The sequence below is a fragment of the Pseudonaja textilis genome, chromosome Z (assembly GCF_049901715.1).
Source record: "Pseudonaja textilis isolate UNSWEBS1 chromosome Z, rPseTex1.2, whole genome shotgun sequence".
In the NCBI taxonomy this organism is placed as follows: Eukaryota; Metazoa; Chordata; class Lepidosauria; order Squamata; family Elapidae; genus Pseudonaja; species Pseudonaja textilis.
This window is the reverse complement of record NC_142008.1, coordinates 132187603-132212145: the sequence shown is the minus strand read 5'-3', so window position 1 is coordinate 132212145 and position 24543 is coordinate 132187603. Positions and strand designations below refer to the sequence as shown.

The 24543-nt window shown below is 41.2% G+C and overlaps 1 protein-coding gene across 1 annotated transcript in view; it reads left to right on the top strand.

The window, feature by feature from the left end:
- CACNG6 (calcium voltage-gated channel auxiliary subunit gamma 6) overlaps positions 1-22548 on the top strand; it is a 42727-nt gene extending 20179 nt beyond the window's left edge. Inside the window, exons 2-4 of the mRNA XM_026712062.2 lie at positions 12310-12384; positions 16930-17067; positions 20161-22548. Coding sequence (XP_026567847.1) covers positions 12310-12384; positions 16930-17067; positions 20161-20399 — 452 coding nt within the window. The 3' untranslated portion in view covers positions 20400-22548. The remainder of the gene's footprint in view (positions 1-12309; positions 12385-16929; positions 17068-20160) is intronic.
- The last annotated feature ends 1995 nt before the right edge of the window (positions 22549-24543 follow it).

The window sequence follows — 24543 nt, the reverse complement described above, 5'->3', positions numbered from 1 at the left end:
ACACTGCAATCAACACAAATATATCCAGGTTGCCAACCATCCAAATTGCAATTAGATGAGTGTGGGGATGCTGTAATACTTGTAAGTGTGAGGACCAGTGATAAGTCTTTTTTTTTTTCCAGCACTGTCATCCCTTTGAATAGTGGCTAAAAGAATGATCATAACTTGGGAACTATCTGTATTAAAGAGATGGGATTCCTGGCTTCTGAAAATGCTTCTGCCTGACTGGACATTTGTGGGTTTAGTGCTCTTCTCAAAGGTGGACAAATTGGTTTTCAAAAATGTTTAGCAGTCTTCTCAAAGAGTAATAAGGTAGACCTGGTGCTTCAGTCAATTTAAATTAGAGTTGTGGTGGCACAATGGTTAGAATGCAGTATTGCAGGCTGACTCAAGGATGAATCAACTTTAAATCCTTCCAATCAGTAAAATGAGGACTCAGATATGTTGACTGTGTAAACTGCTTAAAGAGTGCTGTGAGGCACTGTGAAGCGGTATATAAATCTAAGTGCTATTGCTATCACTACTGCTAAATCAGGAGAGAAAACCAAATTCTTCCAGCTGTTTGTTGCTGGTTCTGTCCCAAATAAAAGTTTAACAGGTTTCCTGTTGCTTCTGGCAAGAAGAGGTTTTGCATAATTATACTTTTTACTGGTTTTATGACTGCTGGCAGTCTGACTTCTCAGCTGGGCTATTTTATGAACACAGATTCAGTGCTATTTTAAAGAAATCCTAACTCCACAGTTGTCCAGGTTTACCCCACCACTGATGGGGTTGTCCAGGTTTACCAGCACTGGTATTTAATGAAAAGAAGGACTAACGGGTGACATGATAGCAGTCTTCCAATATCTATGGTGCTGCTACAAAGAAGAGGGGGGTCAAGCTATTCTCCAAAGCACCTGAGGGCAGGACAAGAAGCAATGGGTGGAGATGAATCAAGGCGGGAGTCAACTTAGAATTAAGGAGAAATTTCCTGACAATTACAAAAATTAATCAATGGAACAACAAGAAGTTGCAGGTGCTCCAACACTGGAAGTTTTTAAGGATAGATTGGACAACCATTGGTCTGAAATGGTATAGGATTTGCTGCCTAAGGAGTGGGTTGGGCTAGAAAACCTTCAAAATCCCTTCCAACTCTGTTATTTGGTTGTTTTTTCTGCTGATAGATAGTCCTAGGTGAAAGGGAAAACATAGCCAGGGGTCTCCTCCAAGCCCTGCCCATTTATTGTCATGCATGAAAATCTGGTAACAGAGACAGAATAGAATTTAGCATACATACACTGTCTCAATGCAAATTAATGCTGCATATTTTACTGCCAACCGAAGATGGTATACAGGTCAACCCAACTATGCAGGCTGTTTTTTTGTTACAGATAGTCTTTGATGTACGACCACAATGGAGCCCAAACTTTCCATTGCTAAGCGAGACAATTATTAAGTGAGTCGTGCCCCATTTTACGACCTCTCTTGGCACACTTGTTAAGGGAATTATTGCAGTTGTTAAATTAGTAACACGGTTGTTAAGTTAATCTGGCTTCCTCCTTGACTTTGCTTGTCAGAAGTTTGCAAAAGGGGAAATCACATGACCTTGGAACATTACAATGGTCATACGTATGAGTCAGTTATTAACCATCTGAATTTTGATCACATGACCACTGGGATGCTACAAGTATGACATGTATGGAAGACAGTCATTCGGTGCCACTGTAACTTTGGATAGTTACTAAATGAACTGTTGAAAGTCTAGGATTACACGTATGTCTATGCACATAATGCAGAAGCATAAGAGACAGTGTGACATTAATATTATTGCTGGAAAGGGCCTCATTTCTGTCCTAGAATCTGCTTTCAACCACTGGGGCTAATGACAGAGAAAGAAAATGTCTGCACACTGTCTCTGTGCTTGTTTCTCGCTTGGCTTGCCTGTTAGTTAAAGGAGTACCTGTGTTTGCAAGATGAAAAGAGCTTCCTTCCTCTCCCCCCGCCCTGCCTCTGCCCCCCCACCCTTTCCTGTCTTCAAGATATAATTGCGGTGGAAGCGAGACAAAGCCTGTTAGCATTCAGTGATAGCTGGGCTCATATTCTGCATCCATTATTATGAGCAGTTCATTCCTTTTAGTGGGATGTTCTACAATTTAATGAAGCAGTACAGGAAGTCCTTGACTTACAACCACAATTGGTACTTAACAATTTTCATTGTTAAGTGAGTTGCACCCAATTTTATAACTTTTTTTGGCCATGGTTGTTAAGCACATCAGTGCAATTGCTAAGGGTATTATGGAGTCGTTAAGCAAATCCAGCTTTCCCCATTGACTTTATTTGTTGGACAGTAGCTAGGTAGGTCATAAATAGCAACCACATGATCCCAGGACACTGTATATGTTCTGGTTGCCAAACACCCAAATTTTGATCATGTGACCATGAGGATGCTGCAACAGTCATAACTGTGAAAAATGGTTTTTAAGTTACTTTGTTCAGTGCTGTTGTAACTTTGAATGGTTGATAAACAAATGTTCTAAGTCGAGGACCACCTGTATTACTTCAGCACTTTGCATAAATTCAGAAACATATCCTCTGGGCTCTTGCTGACTTCAAACCGAGCTGCAAAGCTGCAAGTTACTGGTGGTTAATCAGGAATACAATTTTACCAAAGTGCATCAGTCTCTGAATTGACAAAGTGCAGAAAGGCAAGAGAATCAAATTGAGAGGGAGGGTCTCTTTCATGTTGTTGTTGTTGTTGCTATTATTATTATTATTATTATTATTATTATTATTATTATTATTATTATTATTATTATTGCCATGTTTCTCCAACAATACGCCCCTCCAATAGGAAGACCCAGCATGTTTTCTAGGCATAAAATGAAATTAAGCCCCTCCCCCCAAATTTAGGCCTAGTTTAAAACATGTGCCATTGGGGGGGAAGGCGGGGGGGAACTTGCCATTAGGAGTGCCCTGCGGGCAGCTATGCCTCGCCATCAGCCGCTCCTAACACCATGGTGGAGCACGGAGGGCTCCCTTACCCCTCCCTTACTCGGGTCAGCAGGCGTGCGGCGTCGGCGTGGATGTTTGGCAGCATTTCAGCCACTTCTCAGGCCTCCATAGCTTCCACAATTCCCACCGGTGCTGGCGCCTCTCTCGCCAGCTCTGTCTCCAACAACAGCGTCTGAGTCGCTCCTGCTTTTCCCCTGTCCCCGTAACAACAGGGAAAAAAAGGATTTTGAGGTACCTGGGAGCACCACGCGCTGTGTTTTGGTTTAATCCCGAGTGGCTGGGTGGGCGTGAAAAGAGCCGAGCGAGCGTCTCTGCTGCTGCTACCCTTGGTGCTCCAGCCTCGGGCTCTGCAAGTTTGCAAAAGCGGCGGCAACGATGGGAACTGTGGAAGTTATGGAGGTGGCTCCCCCACCCGAGAAGTGGCTAAAACACTTCCACGGTTCCCGCCGCTGCTGTCGCTGTTATTGGAGACGGCGCTGGTGAGAGAGGGACAGCTGCAGCTTGGCCTGGGCACTTGGAATGCAGGAACAGGCTGCGCACCGGGACTCTTGCAAACTTGCAGAGCCCGAGGCTGGAGCACCAAGGGTAGCAGCAGCAGAGACGCTCACTCGACTCTTCTCACGCCCACCCAGCCACTCGGGATTAAACCAAAACGCAGCACGTGGTGCTCAAAATCTTTTTTTTTCTATTGTTACAGGGACAGGGGGAAAAGCCAGAGCGACTCAGACACTGTTGTTGGAGATGGCGCCGGTGCGCGGGGGGGGGGAATTAAATCACCCCCGAAAAGACATCCTAGCCATTTTTTCGGGGCTCAAAAAAAAATAAGGCCAAGCCTTATTTTGTGAAAAACACGGTATTATTATTATTATTATTATTATTATTATTATTATTATTATTATTATTATTATTATTATTATCAGCCTGCCCAAGGCAATATATCCCAGACCATTTTTATCTTCTTCTGCCAACAGGTTGAAAGCATGTAAAAATGCAATTAGAAAAATAGGGACAGCCAAGGAGACGTCTTCGGACAGCACTGGCTCTTTGGCTTTGTAATGGAGATGAGCACCACCCCCCTAGAGATGGAAATGACTAGCACGTGTGTGCGAGGGGAATCTTTACCTTTACCTTTTTTTAAAAAAAAATCTTCCCAGGATTCTGAAAAATAGACATATCATTATTGAGATTTCTTGGGAACCTTTAAATTATGGGAAGTTCTGGAAATAGAGAAGACTTTAGAGCTGAGCCACACCCATTCAAATATCTCTGGTTCTGTAAGCTGCAATGTGCTTGTTTCAATCACAGATCTGAGAGACACAAAAGAACTTTGTAATAACTTACAGGAAAATTTTGCCGTACAAAGACTATCGGCTGCATTGGGTGTCTGATGGAAAGCACGCACTTTTTAAGAATCTCAAACCACATGAACCAAAGATTTTATCCAAGAAGGCTTCTTAAAAATAATGGCACAGAAGTGCAAATGCTCCCCTTCAAATGTCTTTGCCTCTACATTTTAATATGCTGAAATAATAGCATTAATGCTTCAGGATAGCCTGAGTTTGGATTAGGGAAGATCTAAAATACATCAGCAAGAATCCCTAAGGAGAATAGAGAAATTCTTGGAGTAAACTCAAGCTTTCTGGTTTGAAAGCTAGAGAAAATCCCCCTTATCTGAAAGGTGCAGAACACACCTCAGGACATTCTGAGAAAGAAATAGGATGAGATAAGGAGGGGGGATATCTGCATAATGGAGCAGCTGCTCCGGGGTTTGACAAAAAAAATTAAAAATATCTCGATAAAGGCTACAAAGGGAGATTGAAATGAAAAACGAGAATCAAATATGCTTGCAAAGGATTGGTGAAACTGTAATAAAATATACACTGGCCGATGAATTGGGTTACATGTTAAGGAGCTACTACAGGTAGTCCTTGACTTACAACAGTTCATTTAGTGACCGTTCAAATGTACAACAGCACTAAAAATACTGACTTATGACCGTTTTTCACACTCGCAATCATTACAGCATTCTCATAGTTACTTGATCAAAATTCAGATGCCAGGCAACTGGTTCATATTTATGACAGTTGCAGTGCCTTGGGGTCATGTGATCACTTTTTCTGAACTTCTGACAAGCAAAGTCAATGAGGAAGCCAGATTCACTTAACAACTGGGTGACTAGTAACTTCAGTGACTCGTTTAACAACTGTGGCAAGAGTGTTACACAAAAATGTATATATGTATATAAATGTATACATACAATTATCTTTCTTTATTTTTAACTGTTAAAAGATTGGACAGAAATGTATGTCAAAGAAGATACACCACGTTTATATTTAATAAAAATTATTTTAAAAAAAACAACAACTGTGGCAAGAAAAATCATAAAATGGGGCAAAACTCATTTAACAGCTGTCCATTGAATTACTTGAATTCGGTTTACTCTTATCTATCACAGATTTGCTATGATCATTAGTAATTCAGATTCTTGTAGAGAATGTTAAATATACAACAAACCCTTGTTTCCTAATTTCTTGTGCCTTACAATATAGAGTTAATCAGGCAGATATAAAGTGAAGTCATCATGAACTTCAAAATTGCAAATATGCCACTCAATACATTTGACTTATTCATGCAACCACCCAAAATGCAGGAATTATCGAAAATAAAGGGAATATGACTTAAAAGCAATAGTTGATAGTTGATAAAATCTGTAGGGACTTCCATACCTGTTGTATTGAAACAAATAGGAGAAACAGACATTTTGTCATTTTCTTGATGGAGCATGCTGTTTTTGTGGTTTATAACTAACAAGTCATAAGTTATTCAGTTTGTCACTTATGTGGAAAATACATTTGGAAGAAAACCACAAATTTTGCAATCTGATGGAACAGGATTTGTGAATGAACAGATGTTTGATTATTAAAAGGAAAACAAGATTATTCATCAGATCTGTTGTTACACCAGACTAGAATGAATTAGTAGAAAGAAAGGATCATTCTGTGCTGGAAATATGTACAAATTGTTAGTTGACTCACAGTTGGATTTTTTTAAAATGGTGGACAAACAAAAAGAACACTCTGAAACAGATCAGGCATTATGGATCAAAACTGGATGCCTTTTGGATCAAAACCAGATGCCTTTCTCCAATTTATTTTCTCTTTCATCAGAAAGAAAGGCTTTAATTGTGGAGTTGTGGCTACCATCTTGATTCTGATTTGTAAACGCCCTGATAAATGCTTGGGAAGGATCATGCTTAATATTGTGAAAGAATAACACAGATCACAATTCAGAATGCAAAATGCAATTACTATTTTCAAATCTGAGGCATGGTTTTCTGAGGGTTTTGTTTATTTGTTTGTTGTTTCCTAGATGAGAAAATATTTTAAAAATTTAGGGCATCAATGCTTTGGAGTGTTGACCACTTCAGAATGGCAGGAAGCTATACCAGAAACTTGAGGTATAGAAGGAACTTAGGTAGAAGGTCTGAATTAAAGAGAGTGGGGGGAGATCCATATTATAGAATTGATTAAGTAAACAAACAAATTGCATCCATGGATGTGTCTCTATGGCTTAAAGGCAAGAATGTTGCCTTTAATTGCCAGAGCTCTTGGCTAATTTGTGTCATGAGTAAGATACTCAGTGATTTTTATCAGACAGCTTGGTGTGACTTTGGAGGAAGGCCACCACAACTACATTCAGAAATGTTTCTTTCTTAATCTGACAAGGCTGAGTGAGTGCCTTTGGCAGGACACCACCATGGGCTATCGGGGTGGGCAGAAAAGAAGAATATCACCTGGCCGAAAGGGAATTGGGGCCACTTGCTAATTGATAGGCCTGTCTATAAAAACAACCATCCTTGCCTTTGACTGGGCTGGGTCCAACTCTCTGGACTACCTGCACTTGGTACTGATATTAACATTAGTGAACCATATCAAAACACAAGGGGAAGTTGTAGATCCCAGACCCGAAATCTCTCTTTCCTCCTACCTTATTCTGCATTTGGCCATGTACGTAGTCCTTGACATACAACACTTTATTTAGTGATCATTCAAAATTATAATGGCACTGAAAAAAGTGACTTATGACCATTTTTCACACTTACGATTCTTGCAGCATCCCCTTGATCCTGTGATCAAAATTCAGGTGCTTGGCAGCCGACTCCTATTTATATTGGTATGCAGGGTCCCAGGATCATATTGTCACCTTTTGCGACATGACAAGTGAAGTCAATTGGAAAGCCAGATTAATTTAACAACAGCGTTACTAACTTTGGGCTGTCCAGACAGTTTAGAGTTAATGGGATTTGGGATAGTTAGTTAGGAATTGTGAGCTGTCCCCTTAAGGGAATGCATCATGGTAAATGTAGTTAAGGTATCCTGGGAAATGTAGTCCATGTCATGTGGTCACATCTGTAATCCTGATTGGTCACTGAATTGACCCTTGTTGGGTTGGGGGAGGCTCCCTCACTCTTGCCTGAATCCACCATACCATGCAGCTGCTCCAATCATCGTGGGGATGAGACTGTATTATCTTTCTACACTGTAATGCAGATATGCAAAGAATTGGACATTAAAAAGAACCTCGTCATAAATGTGAGTTGATAAGGATGCCTGATGAATCAATAAAAAAGACTTTGTATGGATGCTTTGTAGAGTTGCTCTGTCTGCTTTATATCCATCCAGAGCGTAATAAGCAGAACAAACTTAATAACTGCACTTAACAACTATGACAAGGTCATAAGATGGGGCAAAACTCTCTTAACAAATGTCTCACTCGGAAACAGAAATTTGGGCTCCATTGTGGTTGTAATTTGAAGACTACCTGTAATTAATACATCTAATGACTACCTGTAATTAACACATCTGTCATAGAATTCCTCTTGTGTAAAAATGGATGACTTTTTCAGGGGTTTCTGCAGGGAGGGGTGAATACACAGTCAAGAGGATGATGGCATAAACATGCAGATCAAAAACACATCCTGATGTAGGTAAAAAGGTGGCAGGGCTTTAACTGCATGGCTGTTGCTGCCATCATGACTTTTTTTATGGCGTCCCTGCTGACAGTCCTATCATGGCATAAACCTTTTCTCAAGTCTCTACTTCCTCCTGGGTTAAACTTCCTTGCTATCAAGTCTTGCTATGTTGCAAATGCATTATCTCCAGCCAGCCAGCTCCTAATTTACAATTCTGTGTAAAGGGGGTATCTTTTCTCACCAATCCAGGCCCATAAAAATAATTTTTGCATTGGGCAAAAATCTGATGGGTTGGGCAAGGAATTCTGCTTTGGGAAATGTAATTTTAAATCGTAGTGCAATCTTCTTTCTGTCTTTCTGCTCTGTACCCGCAGAGGACTTGTGCCCTGCAGCTACTTGGAATTTCTCCAATTCAAAAAGATGCAGCTATTGCTCAAACTTTCCTTTGGGGACACAATTAAATCCACTCCACTGGGTCATGCAAAAAAAAAAAAAAAACTTGGAAAAGACAAGGCTTAAGGCATGAATCATAAAGAATATCTTAGAGGAAAGGGCTCTGAACCCTCCGCTGCCGAATTGTAGAAATTGCCTCTCTGTTGAATAAAGTTTATGAATTGGTTCATATGTAAAGGGAGAGATTAGCAACTGCAGAATCTTCATTCTCATTGTCTGGGTTTCTTAACCTTTCTACTACTGGTAGCCTTATATACTGTATTTAATATATATAATAAATATCAGCCGGTGCACTGCAGATATGCAGGAAAAAAACCTGGTGGCCATGTCAGTCCACAAAGCCAAAGAATGCTTAAAAAGAAAACGTGTTTTCTTTTCACATTTTTCATGGTTTTTGTGGCAGAAACATCTGGCAGGCAACATTTTTTATATAATATATAATGATATAAAGGGAAATGCTGTAAGAAATTGTTGGCAACTTGGAAAAAGCATGTGCCAGCAGAAATACAGTAGGATTACAGTTGTTATTTTAATTGCAACCGCTTTACATAATTTGCATCTGAAAGCAGCTCATTCATAATCCATAAAATACATCAGTTCTTCAATCCACAGAGTACTACATTCATCCTTTACTGAAACTGTGTAAAATTAAAATGATATTATTGGTTTATTATCTGTGTGCATATGCATAGGAATTCTCATATAAAAGGGTTTTGTTGTTTTGTTCTCTTTTCTTCCTCTTTTTTTGTTGTTATTAAGTAATGTCTCCCCAAAATTGAAAAAAATAACTGTAATTGTAATTAATTCAAGAGGAAATTGCCAAGAAGTTACTTTGGGAATCTTTCATTAAAATAATTAAATAATATAAGTACAATGTGCAAGTTTTCTCCAACATGGTGCTATCAAAACATTTTGGACTATAACTCATATGAGTTAAGATTAGTTATAATTACACTGAAGTCAGTGGGGGAAACCAGATTCATTTAATGACTGTGAGGGGATCAAGCTAGTTTCCAAGGCACCTGAAGGCCAGACAAGGTATAATGGATAGAAACTGACCAAGAAGAGATTCAACCTAGAAATAAGGAGAAACTTCATAACAGTGAGAACAATTAACCAAAGGAACAGCTTGCCCTCGGAAGTTGTGGGAGCTTCATCACTGGAGGTTTTCAAGAAGAGACTGGACTGCCATTTGTCAGAAATGGTGTAGGGTCTCCTGCTTGGGTGGGGAGGGTTGGATTAGATGACCTACAAGGTACCTTCCAACTCTGTTAATCTGTAAAATGATTTGCTTAACAACCATGACAAAAAAGGTCATAAATCAGTCACAACTCACTTAACAACCATCTTGCTTAGCAATGGAAACTCTGGTCCCAATTGTGGTTGTAAATTGAGGATTATCTATACATCTATTTCACCGCTGTATTCAGCTATCAATACACCTAATTAATTGTACTCTTTGCCCTTTTAATCCTGATCCAAAATCCTTTAATTTACCTTATAAACTCTTAATGATCTATAAGCAACTAAACTGATTTTGACCAAAGATGTACTTTGCTTTATATGATGAAAAAGCATTCAATATAAAATTAGACAGGCCCATTTTCTTTATTTTTCAATGTAAAAATTTTAGACAGATGTTTCATGAAATCAAGAAATGCATATTTTCAGTTTTACAGTGTCAAGGAATTGCTTACCAAGTGTCCAAATGAAATCAGAGATGCTGACACAAACTTGTATTTTTAATATATTTATTAAATAAATATATTTAATATCTATATTTACAACCATCAGGAACACACTGACATCATAGATAGGAAGATAGAATTCTTTATTGGCCAAGTGTGATTGGACACACAAGGAATTTGTCTTGGCGCAAATGCTCTCAGTGTTTATAAAAGGAAAGATACATTCGTCGAGAGTCAAGAATCATCAGGTACAACACTTAATAGTAGTCATAGGGTGCAACAAGCAATCAAATCATACTAGGAAACAGTCAATAAAAATCGTTAGGATACAAGCAACAAGGTTACAGTCATACAGTCATAAGTGGGAGGAGATGGGTGAAAGGAAGGATGGGAGGATTAATAGTAATAGTAATGCAGTCTTAGCAAATAGTTTGACAGTGTTGAGGGAGTTATTTGTTAGCAGAATGATGGCATTTGGAAAAAACTGTTCTTGTGTCTAGTTGCTCTGGGTGTGTAGTACTCAATAGCATCATGAGGTAAATCACAGCATACAGAGCACATAGAATAAAAAAGGCAGGGGGGAAAGGAAACTCTCCCTTTACAATCCACAGCAACCAATCATAGCATAGATTGCCTCATGCAGGAGCCCGCACTCTCCAACCAATCACCTACAACTGTAGGTTCTGGCCCATTATGCACTTTACTGTTCCAGCTACTAAATTTAAATATCCTAAGATACAGTCATTGCAGTGAATGAGTATTTATGATTAAATAGCTTAAATAACGACAAGTTAAAATTTCTCAGCCATCGTTCTTTGCTTCAATCTTTGCTGCATCTAAATTATAATCTGGAATTTGATATTAAAAATATTTCCTATCATGAAATGTTCGTTAAAATGCCACAAAAGTACATGTGATTACATGCAAATCTTAAATGGTCTTATAAAAATAAACTTAATCAAATTATTATCTAATCTACAACCTTCCTTCATCCTATCTTAAAAGGGCTTCAATTAAAACATGTTTGTAAGCTTGTGCATTGTTTTAATTTATCAGCTTATGTTTGATATTTAACGCTTCTATCATGAATATTTGGCAAAGATGCATACCAATGTTTATTTGGCATGAAAGGCATACAAAAATAGTTATGTGTAGGTAATCAAATTATTAATAGTAACAAGGGCAGTAATTCTATGGTCTCTGAGAAAGAGATTTTATTTCAGAGGAGAAATTTGATGTCAGAAACAGTCGCCAGTACAGTCCAATAGAAAGATCTGAGTTGTGGCTGTTTCTGAAATTGGGCAGGTGATAGGAATTACTCTGAAAGAGGATTACAGAGGGAAATTTATAGTAGTCTATATGGCATGGCAAAATGTGTCCACAGATAAAGTAAAAGGGCTCGTCCTACGAGGATTTTCTTAAATTCACGGCTATTTTCAAGTTTCATTGCTAGAACTGATCTATATAGCCAGTATTTGGAAAGAAAACAAAAAACATAATGTCCTTTTTTGGACTAGGTTTTGTTTTATTGTTTTAGTACCTAAAGTGGAGGAAATATTGAGAGATCTATGAGAAATGAATTTTGTTTGAGATAATTTGAAGAAATTAGGAGGAGGAGGAATATAGTAAGTTTCCTTGACTTATTACTATAGTTGGAACTGTCCAACCGTCCATTGCAAAGGGATACCATCAATCAAACAGAATAGAGCTGTAAGGGACCTTGGAGGTCTTCTAGTCCAGCCCCCTGCGCAAGCAGGAGATCCTAAGCTATTTCAGAAAGATGGCTGTCCAGTCTTTTCTTAAAAACCTGAAACACTTATAACTTCTGAGGGCAACCTGGTTAATTGTTTACAGCTGTTAAGTGAGTTGTACCTGATTTTAAGACATTTTTACGTGGTTGTTAAGCAAATCTAGCTCCCCCCATTGACTGTGCTTGTCAGAAGCCCATTTGGTAAGCACAAATGATGATCTTGTGATTCAGAGCACTACAACCATCATGTATCTATGTATGTAAGTTTTGATCACGTGACCACAGAAACATGACCAGAGGGATACGTGATAGTTGGGAGTGCAAGGACTGGTTGTAAGTCACTTCTTCCAGCAACATCATCATTTTGAACAGGGATTAAACAAATGGTCATAAGTCAAGGATTACCTGTGGTATAACTTAATGATAAACGAGTTAAACGCTTTCTTTCTTTTCAGAAGCTAATTGTTCTTATTTCAAATTCTTCACCACTGGGGAGAATGCCAACATCTTCCAAAGGACTACAAAAAAGGGTAAGTCCATCAGGCGTTCAGGTTGAAGCGTTGTGTGACAGGAAGGTAAGGAGCTATGTGTGCCAGTCAAGAGCTTCTGCATCCCATACTTTTGACATTTTTGTCAAAAGGTTTTGGTTCATAAGCTGATTCAAGGGGGTTTGGAGAGGACCTACCTGAATTGACGAGAGGTCTTCACTACAGTTATCCTCAAACCATTAAGGCAAAGCATTACATTTCTGCTGTTCTAAGAGGTCTCTCTTGTTGAATCAGCTGTTTATTATTAATTAATCATGCTGAATCATGCTGAATAGAGGGAGAAAGGAGTGAGCCATTTCTCCGCCTTGCAAAGCATTCCTCTAAACCAGTATTTTTCAATCTAAGCAAATTTAAGGTGTATGGACTTCAATGCCCAGAATTCCCCAGCAAGAATGGGCTGACTGGGGATTTCTGAGCGTTGAAGTGCGTACATCTTAAAGTTGCTGAGTGAGGAATCCTGTTTTAAATGATTGGCACAATCCTAACCAGCTGCTCTAATGTGGACTGAACATGCAGTGGGGAGCTATTGTAGGCAGAATTTGAGTATGAGCTAACGTTTGCGTTTTCTGAACCTGTGGTTGGAGACTGGATGAAAGTTGTCCAGGTCAACTGGATCCAAGACTAGTCCTTTGAAGAAGAGGTACACCACTACTTTTTTTTTTCAAAGCCAATGGAGCAATCTCACTTCTCAAAGACATATTTATCCCTGCACATCAGTGGTAGGATTCAATTTATTTTACTACCGGATCTGTGGGTGTGGCTTGGTGGGCATGGCAGGGGAAGGATATTGTAAAATCTCCAGTCAGAGTTGGTATTTGCCGGTTCTCTGAATTACTCAAAATTTCTGCTACCAGTTCTCCAGAACTGGTCAGAACCTGCTGAATACCACTTCTGGTGCACATGCTGCATTCCCAGAGGTCTCAAGCAATCAGGAAGAGCACTGAGGTTAATACGCAGTCAGCCACAGCTACAAGGACCATGTCCATTTTCTCAGGACTAACAGACTCAAACTCCTCCTGATAACATCACAAGACTGCCAACACCACCTATTCAGGACTTGTCTAGCCGAAGGCCAACTCACAGTGAATCTGAGCAATGTTATCCACCGGGTGATTCGAATACCTCTCACAGTAGTTTTGCAGATGCTCCGGGGTCTAGAAGGGTCTAGATTGCCCTGCACAGGGCTATTGGCCAATATGCCGAAGAGAAGAGTGGAGAAATAAATCTTTTTTGCCACCCGTATCACTATGTGGAAGGCTCTAACAAAAGCTTTTATCTAGGTCTGGTTAGATTCATTCTTGTTTTCTCTCAGTTGGGTTTAGGTGTCTCTTCTGTTGCTTTATCCTCTTTATCTGCACACCACAACAAATATATATAGAAAATCTCAATTGTCCAGGTGATGGTTGTCCCAAAGGTGCTTTTTTCAAAACTTTCTTAAAGTCCAGTTGCCTTTTGAGGAAATAAAAAAAGGAAGTGAAAGAAAATCCAGTTATCTTTTGAAAAGCATCTTTGGGAAATTCCAAAACATGCCAAAGTCTGCATGTAGAGTTTCTGCATACTTGGAATCCAACCTAAAATTTTGTTTGTTTATATTTTGTATTTCTCAACTGTCTATCTCCCTCAGAGATTTTACTGCCACCACATCATTCCAAATGGTAACTGAGGTGTCAATGAAAATGTTTATCAAAATATCCGGAAAAAACATAAACTTCCTCACAAACCAATTAAGTCCCTGGAATGAGCTCATTCAAGAGCCTCAGCCTCCCTGCTGAGAAAGGACGTTAGGGAAAACTCCAAAGTGATAAGGGACAAGTGGCAGCATCCTAATCATGTAGTCACTTCCCAAAGCAAAAGCCAAGATCCAAATTGGTCAGATCCATGATTTTCTGGGTATCAGGTTTCTAAGTGATGAAATCCACTTAAAAAGAAAAGTACAAAGTCCACCTTCCAAAAAAGATTTCTTTTATTTAGGAAAGCATCAAATTGACAAAGTCCATGGTAATTCTGGATCTGACACAACCCGGAATTATCCCACAATATTACAAGTTAGAAACAACCCCCAAAAGTCACATTCTCCAATAGAAGTAATTCAATGTTGCTTGATGTCCTAAATCTCTGCCTCAAGGGGCCTAAGCACGGACAGCTCATGTTTCCACGGAAAGAAGAATCACCTAGCCAAAACAACTCTCTTTATCTCCACTCCTCCCCACTTAGAAATGTATCAAGCCCGAAACCCTTCCCCCATGACTACCACAGAGTAAGTAAGAAAAAGAATATATACTAAGACTAACTAAAATGGCTACGCTTATGTCAATTTCGGGCTTGACACTGGGTTTGGCTCATAATTGTCATGATTGTGATAAATCATTGCACCAGCTTCAAGACTTCCTCTATAAATACCCACTATCTATCTTAGTGGGCTTTCTTAGGACTAGAGGCTAAAACATACTAAGAACAGTTGCAGGAATTGAGTATGTCTAGTCTGCTGAAAATTAGGGGTAACATGATAGCAGTGTTCCAATATCTAAGGGAAGTTTTCCAATATCCACAAAGAAGAGGAGGTCAACCTATTTTCCAAAGCATCAGAAGGCAGGACAATAAACAATGAATAGAAACTAATCAAGAGGAGAAGCAATTTAGGGCTAAGGAGGGATTTCCTGACAAATAGAACAACTAATAAGTGGAATGGCTTGCCTTCAGAAGTAGTGAATGCTCCATCACTGGAGGCTTTTAAGAAGAGACTGGACAGCCCCCTCTCTGCAATGGTATAGCAGGGCAATGGATTAGAAGACCTCAAACATCTCTTCCAACTCTTGTTATTCTGTTTTTGGATTAAATTCTTAAACTATGCAACAACGACTTTGGGGAATAAACATTTTTCTGCTTTTCAGGTTCTACAGCTCCTGCTTCCAACCTGGCTTTATCTAGATTTCTTGTTGCAGTCATCCTAAATGTCCTCCAGATGTATTGGACTAAACCCATAATTCTCGGACTGTCATCCATGTTGGCTGGGGACTATGAAAATTGAAGTCCAAATCATTTGGAAAGCATAAAAAAGCAAAGGCCCAGTTAATTACAGCTAATCAGAAAATGAACTGGTGTTTAAATGTTGCAAAGATAAATTTGTTTATACTTCTATGCACAAATGTATTAACACTATATCATCTTAAAGAGTGCAAGAGGCTTAAATGGTTAAACTGTGAATTTTTAACTGAGGAAATTAAAATTGTCCACAACCCAGAGTCACCCTGTGTGAATTGGTTGGCTATATGCATTTATTTAATAAATAAATAAATAGCTCTCCTCACTATAGAAAACATTGAATTGAAAATGGCATAGTCACAATTCAATAAGCTAGTTACAAATTATGTTGAAATCAATTTCTGCCACCTTTCACGATTTAAATTTAAGAACTCCACCACTCAATAAGTCTGGGCATTCTTTTAATCATTATACTTCTGAAAAATCTCAAACAGTTAATCACTGCAGCTTTCCCTTTAGGGCTGTAACTGCAGCTTTCAATCAAAAAAGATATTTAAATGATCATGAAAAATGCTCCCAGGGTACTATTCAAAATATCTCAAATTACACGGAAGGTTGCTGGGACCAAGAAGAAATAGCTCTTTATCTTTTGGGGGATGTGATTATATTACCAAAAGACAGATAGATAGATAGATGGATGATAGACAGATCAGATAGATAGATGGATGATAGACAGATCAGATAGATTAATTAGATTAGATTAGATTAGATGGAGGGAGGCAGGCAGGCAGACAGACAGATAGTGAGGAACACGATGGCTCAATGGTTAAAGACGCTGAGCTTGCTATCTGAAAAACTGATAGTCTGGGTTTGAGACCCAAGCACTGCGTGACAGGGTGAGCTCCTGTTACTTTCAGCAGCTCCTGCCAACCTAGCAGTTTAAAAGCATGCATACGCAAGTAGATAAATAAGTACCATTTCACCTTGGCATATAGATATATTGGTCACATGGCCATGGAAGTATCTTTGGACATACTGCTGGCTCCCTCAGTTAAGAAATAAAGATGAGCACCTTCCCCGAGAGTTGGAAAGGAAGAAAGAAAGAAAGAAAGAAAGAAAGAAAGAAAGAAAGAGATAGACAGAGTGAATTTGTTGGTATGTGACCTGTGTATTATTCTAAATTGGCTTCACCAGCTTAATATCTCCAATTATGCCTGGCTGTGGCCATGTTAACAAGAATTATGATTTGATGGTTAACATGTAAAGAGGGAAGCAGCTACTCTAGATCAGTGTTTCTCAACCATGGCAACTTTAAGATGTGTGGACTTCAGCTCCCAGAATTCTGCTAATTGAAATCTTTAGGGCTGTGACTGCATCTTAAAAGTTGCCAAGGTTGAAAAACACTGGCCTAGATATTGATGATTTCTTGCCGGCCACATCAGAGGTAGGGCACAAATTATCCTGCCAGCTTGCCCCTATTTTCCTCTGTGAAATGTTGGGTGGAGTGAAATGACTTTTTCTCCCCTGCTTGGTAACACTGCATAGAACTGAACATCACGGCAGCCGTTGTGTCCCTCCTCAGCATCATCTTGATGGCCATGGGATCCCTCTGCATCACAATGGCCCTGAGCAAAGGAGTTGAGTTCCTCCTGAAACCAGCATCATGCTTCTTTATAATATCAGGTATGATTTCTGCAGAATCTTCTTTTCTGTCCTGAAGTATGTGGGATGGGAGGAATGGGAGATGTTCTTTTACCCATGATATTCCTTAAAATAGGGCTGTCCAATATTGACAGTGTTAAGACCTGCAGACTTCAACTCAGAATTCCCCAGCAAGTATGGCTGGCTAAGGAATTCTGAGAGTTGAAGTCCATATATCTTAAAGTTGCCAAGGTTGGACACCATTGCTTTAAAACATAAGGAGGCTACAGATCCACCTAAAGATAAATAAAAGGAGCCACATAATACTCTTCTGAGTAGCCCTGCTTAATCCAATGTCCCTCTCTAAACTGCTTGTTTGTAGCCTTGGTTCACAGCTGGAAATATCTCAAGGGTAACATCCTACACCAGTGATTTTTCAAACTTGTCAACTTTAAGACATGTGGACTTCAACTTCCAGAATGTTTTGGGGAAATCTTGGAGATGAAGTCCACACATCTTAAAGATGCCACATTTGAAAAACATTGCCCTACACAGTCTTTTTTTTTTTTTTTTTAGGCCCAAGGAATCGGGAACATTCATAAATCTGTATCATAGAAGATTTATTCAAACTTATAGACAAAAATCTAGTCAACTAATGATCAACACTAAACTGCCACTAGATACAGGCAGTGGTGGGATAAAGCTGATTCACACTGGTTCACTCGAATCGGTTGTTAACTTTTTCTGCAGTTCAACACACCAGCTGATCCCACCGCTGGCTGGCCCCGCCTCTCACCTCCCAGACACTCCTCACCTGGCCTGAGAAGCTAAGGCCAACGCTGCTGGAGAGCACCCCATTGGGGACAGACAGCTAGCCCTGGCTGGGTTCTTAATCGCAGCCATGCTGATATGGTCTCTTCTGTTGCCAACTCGCCTCCCCAGCCCTGCATTTTTGCACAAGGCTTCCCTGTCATGCCCTGCTCTGGCTGCTTCCTCTTAGCTAACGCCCAGCAATGAAGGAGTTGCTCTCCATAAACAGGTAGCAATGAGCAGTGAGGGGTGTGCCTGAGTCATGCTCCTGCTCCGAAAAACCTTCCCTTATCCTTCTCCTGTGTAAAGATTGGGATCTTTTTCCTCCAACCTAGGCTGAGGTGATGCCTGGGCACAGGTCTCTGTCAACCTTATCTTTGTGGGCAGCCGTGGGAGAAGAGCAGTGCGAGCCCCTTGAGCTGGAAATTTGGGCTGAGAGCTGGGGAAGGAGACCTGTTCTGGGCCCGCCACACTAGGCCGAAGGGTTGCCTCAGGATGGACATGGTGAGGCTCAGCCACCTTTCGGGCCTGGCTCTTGACTTCCATGAGGTCCGAGTGAAAGTGCCTGGCCTGGCCACACAGCCCTCCCCAGGGAGAAAAGCCTTGGATGACCTGATCCATCCCAAAGGCCTCAAGGGGCTCCAGTGTTTCCATCTGCCTCCACCAGCCCAAACGCCCTGCCTTTCAGACCCCAACAGGGCCAGTACCTGGAGATGGATGGGTGACCAGATGTCTCGGGGATGCATGCACGCACCTTGCTGCAGAGCAGCAGATTTGGCCCAGTGCAGCGTATTCACCCCAGGGCTGCCCGCTCACCCACCCGCCAGCTGGGCTGGCCCAGAAGCGGTGCATCCCCAACACAGGATGGATGTGGGACCCAAGGCAGATGGGAGGGTCAGTGGGCCTGATGCACTCAGGCAAAGGGTGCAGGCCGCCTTGGGGAAGATGGCAAGGCTCAGTCCTGCTCGCCTCCTATCTGCCTCGAATCCCGCAATAAGGGAACATACCTCTTCCGGGTCCACCCGGGTGGTGGGTGGGCGAGGAGGCAGCCCTTGGGGGAGAGTGCAGCGCTGGGGCCAAGTCCGCTGCAGTGCGGCAACGTGCAGCAAGGTGCTGCCGCCAGCCATCCCTATCAGCCTGGGTTTCAGTGACTTCATGATCAATCCATGGCATGGGGGGACTCACACAATGTCACCCTCAGCCCTCCGCCTGCTGCATCTCAGCCTCTCTGTGAGGGAGGAGGCAATGGCGGGAGGCTTTGGGGTGCTGTGGAGTGCTCCACGGGAGATGATGAAGAAGCAGGAAGCCCCAATAGCGGAGAAATGGGTACTTGAGGGTGAGTGAACCCGAGAGGCGGGTGGAGTTGTAGAAAGGACAAGTGTGGAAGTGATGGTTGAGGAAAAAGGTTAGGTTTAAAAGGAACTTTATTTGGAGCCCGAGAAACCCTGCGTCTCACTCCCGAGCGTCTCGCAGGGTTACAGTTAAGTCATTTCTGTGGGTGATTCACCCTTCTGATGATGACATCTCCAGGTGCCAAAAGCATCCTTTTCTTTAAATGTCAGCCACGAGGGCCAGCACACACCCTTCGCCCTCCCGTTCTCTTTCTCCGGTCTTCCCTTGGTTTCACACGAGCTCATTTAATTCTCGGTGGATATACTTCTCCTCTAGGGTAACTAAAACATGTGCTGGTTCAAACAGGCTATTAAAAGTTGCCTCCCCCTGAACATTTCCTCTGAAGGGAAAAACAACAAGAAGCAGCGGTGGCATCTCAACCAAAATTCCTTTACTTTTTATTTTATTTTATTACATTTTATTTTATCTTAAAAGCATCTTATGTAAAACAGTGCTATGTCAAGGAGGCTACAGGTTCTTTAGCATTGCAAGGACTAAAGTAGCTTTATATGTGCAGCGCCTTCAATGGATAACAGCCTCCTAAATTAGGAGTTCATCCCATATAATGCTCTCAGTAGCTCTTTATGACTTAGGAAGTATCTTTTCTTCTCTTATCACCCCACCCACAACACACACGCACACATATAGACACACCCAGGCGACGAGACATCCTCGACGTGTGTGTTGTCAAGTTGGCCACACCCACCCAGTCACATGACTACCGAGCCACGCCTACCCAGCCATCATTAGGGCAGAGAACCAGTTGTTAAAGTATTTGGATCCCACCACTGAATACAAGTCAATGAAATTCTTGGGGAGGAGCTGGACTTGGATTTCTGGTGGTAACACAGGGATTCTAAACTGATGAGACGTTTAACTCTGCTCTCCAACTTCGTCTGCTCTTCTAGGCCTCTTTTTTCGTTTCCCTTCCAGGACTGATGGTGTTGGTGACTTTGGAGATTTTCCGACAATCGGTCCGATGGCTGATCACCTCCAATGCGACCATCCCACTAGAATATGAGTATTCCTGGTCTGTGGCTTGTGCAGTGTCTGCAGGGGCAATTCTGATATTTGGGGGAGCCTGCTTCATCCTATTGTCTATGCCAGGTTTGCCCAAAAAGCCTTGGGAATATTGCATCAGAAAGAGAAGCACCAGTGAACATACTTCCTAATGTTCGAGGAAAAATCAAAGTCTCTCTATCTCTCACTCTGCAACCTTTACACGTAGAGGTGGAATGAATCAATCTTCCCCAATTTACCCCCTGTCCTATTTCTCCAGCTTCTGGACACACTTTTCTTCCCTGTTTTGTGACTTGTAAATAGAACCAGTTGTACTTCTCTTGTTTTAATTTGGGGTGGGGGAGCAAGGGGGGGGGGACTGCAAGCAAAGGGCTCTGTTGATGAACAAGGGACAGTTGTGTTAGTGAACTGAGACACTAACAAATTGAGAGAGGATAAAGGCCTGTATTTAAAACCCAGTTTTTATAAATAGCTGTTTTTAGCTCAACAAGAGGACTTGTGTCTTGAAAGTCTTTTAAATTCACATCGAGGTCAGACAACAAAATTTCATGTCAATTTCCCACCGTAGCCAAGTTCCGCCCAAAACAAAAATTACAATTCTTCTGTTGGAAAATTGAAAGATCATGAAAAGAACAAAAGAACCTTGCAATTTGACTTACATGTTCAGGGTTTTTTTTCTTTTTGCATACCCTCCGGATTTACCCAAAAATATGATTTCTAGCTAGGTCCTTTGAGAATGATAGGGAGACACCGAAGTTACCAACCTAACTTTCCAAACGCAGGTGAATTCTTAACCTACCATTTGGGGAACCTGAAAACAGAGGACTTTTGTTCAGATGAATTTCCATCCAGCATCTTGCCAGTTAACTAGCCAAAATCTACAACAGTGAAATCAATGGACTGGCAGATTTTCAAAACTCAAATTTTTCTCCCCCCAATTAAGTGTCATCATATAAAAAAATATTTCTTGCAACTTTTCCAGTGAGTAATGCTTCTAGAAACTCAGTCAAGCTGATAAGATGACATAAATTGCAGCTCTCTGCTCAGAGAAGGCATCACACAGATAGTGTAGCAGGAACCTTCTTGATTTAAGAATAACTTATGAAGAGAAGTGGAGAGAAAGCAAGCAGCTACAGGTTTACAACATGAATTTATATGTTGATGCCTAACCAGCATCCTTTGTCTTCTCTAGACACCATAGCCCGGGGTGTCAAACTCAAGGGCCTGGAGTCAGGGCCAGCTCGTGGGGTGCTTAGATCTGGCCCGCAGGGCCACCCTGGAAATAGCGAAGGATTGGCCTGCGGTGCCTCTGCCAGTGAAAACAGGCTCCTGTGCTCTGCTTTCGGCGGCCCTCCTGAGCTCCGTTTTCACTAGCACAGGGTTGCAGGAGGCTCTGGAGCTCAGAGGCCCATTTTTGCTGGCAGAGCCCTCGGGCCACACAGGTGCCCCCGACATGAGTGATGTCGAGTTGGCGATGCCCAACCCGGCCACACCCACCCCAGCCCCCTGAGGTCAAACGCAACCCTGATGTGGCCCTCAGTGAAATCAAATTTGACACCCTTGCCATAGACACTCTCCAGTGACAATGTTTAGCTTCTTGATATGATGGTGTTTAAAGCACATGAAGGCAGTCATGTGAGCATGGGGAATTCTGGGAGTTGAAATCCACAGAGCTGAAAGTGGCTGAAATTGAGAAACAGTGTTTTAAAACATCCATGAACGTGGTATAGAAATGAGCCAATAAGAAACCTCTATTGGACTTTGTTATTTTGTGTTGATTTCCCTCAAAATCCACGTATTGCCTTGAATTTACAGGAATTAATGCATGAATGAGTTTGGAAAGGATTGCAGGCCAAGTTGCTTTGATGAAGGAAGGCAGAGTTTTTCAGCCATACTGACTGGAGAATTCTGGGAGTTGAAGTCCAACCATCTTAAAGTTGCCAAGGTTGGAAAACACTGAAATAAGCAATAAAGATGCATGGATAATATTTCTCTTCACTGCCTCAATTTGTTCTGAAGATAAGCTCTGTTTCTATGGAGACAGAAGGGGCCATTCCCATTTCTTTTACCAGAGTCAAAGTTGGCTGGTTTGCTTTGCTGTATTTGAGGAATGGGGGAGAAAGGTGGCAAAATTATCTGGGGGAGAAATCATACTTTTTTGTTTCCCAGAGAAAGCCCTGCTTTTTTTTGCAAAACTAAATAAATGTTTGAAGGATTCCATCATCGTGGATGATATTTGTGGTAAATCACACCCTGTTACAGATGGTACAGAATCAATAAAAAGATTCTACAGAATAATTCAAGGAGACAGGCTGTTTCATTGAAATAATTTCTTTTTTCTTGAATTGCTAGACCAGATTTCATGAATCTTTAATCAAAACTGCCTGGGAAAGTTTTCCCTTTTTTTTTACCATATATGGAAATTTTTTGATAGGACAATATTAACTGTGAATTAATTTGGAACTATTCTGGGGCACAACTGGAAACCATTGAATATTCAGCTGCAGTCAGGTGTCTACAAAATATGGTCAAAGAGAAGAATTGCAATGGTGCAATTTAAACTCTGCCTTTAAAAAAATAAATAAGAGGAATTTCAATCAGAACTTTGTGACCAACAGCTTGACTGTTATAATTTATCATCCCACAGTCAGCCAGATGTTTAGGCTGGATTTGGCATCTTTATCCACCTATTGAGTCCTTCCCAAGGGCTTGATATAGCCAGATGTGGAGGTATTAAAAGTATCCCCACAAGATATAAACTGTTCCATCATGTAAAGCTGCCTTTTGCAATTGACTGATGACGATTTTGTCAATGACGATAGTGTTCGGGTGGTATGTTATTATTGTACACCCAATATAATATGCTAGCATCCCTGCATATTCCATCGCATATTAATTTAGATGATGCAGTCTTTTAAATGTCAGTTTTGAATTGATTTGTCGTATCTCCAAGTCATTATAAGATAATTTAAACCAGTCTATGTGAAATATAATGTAAACAAATCCTTTTAAGAGACTTTTCTGAGGCTTAGCAAAGACCTAGAGGTTGGGCCATGAAAAGCAGAGGTCTGTAGTCTTGTGAGATTACAAAAGAAGGGGAAAATGTCAAGGCACAAAATGACATGTGGGTTTTATCCAGCTGGCCTTACGCAAGGAGTTCAGCTTCTATTCCTCCTTGTCAGCATCTCAGCCTTGGGACAGGGCGTCCCACGGCAACGGTCCTCCAGCAACGCTTACAACTCTCTGCTCAGTTATTCTCGTTCTGCTCTGGGCCTCTCCAGTTACATGCTGGGATGTAAACAGTGCCCTAGTCTCTCTTTTTGATCTCTGCAGAGTTTGCACAGCAAGGAAACAAACTTGTCACAAAAAGACAAGCTCAAAGTTCTGCTTCTAAGCAACCACTTAGCTTGGATTCCCCTACAAAGGGGGCTTGAGCAGGCGTTTCCCAGAGACAGTTTCCCCTTGCTTTTTAAGGATGCAGCGATGTGAAATCACCCACTTTCTTATTCAGGTTTAAAGATAGAGTAATCTGGCCTTTGAAGGGCAGATCGTTTAAATTGCAGCTGTAAGGCTACTGCCTTGAAGCCAGAATAAGCCAGTGGCTAAACAGCATTTCTCCCAGCTGGCTAAACAGAGCAATGCCAAAATGGGTGCCCCTCTTCCCAGCCTGGGCTCACACCCAGTAATTTTTGCAGCAAAAGCAACAACAAGCGTTTTTTAAAAAAGCAGGTCGCTATTTGCAAAGCTGCTTGAAAGCCCAATGCCAGAATATCAGAGCACAATGGCAGCTTAGCAGCTTCTGGGAGGAAGGGAGGGAGGGAGGGAGGAAGCCAAAGAGCGTGGGAGGGTGGGATTGGCAGGGGTGCAAAAATAAAATTTTGCTATTGGAGCTGCAGTGCAGCTGAGCTGAGGCGAATCAATTCAGCTGCTTCACATCCATGACGGTATGGGGTTAAGGGGTGTGGCGCTACGCTGGGAGCTGTGCCAGGGTTCAGTATGAAACTAGAACAATCCGTCCAAACAATTAGAAACAGGGCTACTAATTTAGTGCAAATCCTTATGCATTTGACCACATCTTGTCATGCAAAAATCAAGAAGTGAGGGAGATTAAGGTAGGGAGAAATGTATCGATAGATTGATCAGTGGTTAAACAGCCTAATTAATGGCTTTCAAAAAGGCTGATAAATTTAATTTTGGATCACCGTGTGTCTGTTTCTACCAATTTATCAAAGGCCCTACTGAGACATAATCTGCACGTGGACAAGTTCTTTCTGCCAGATCTTCATGACATTTCCT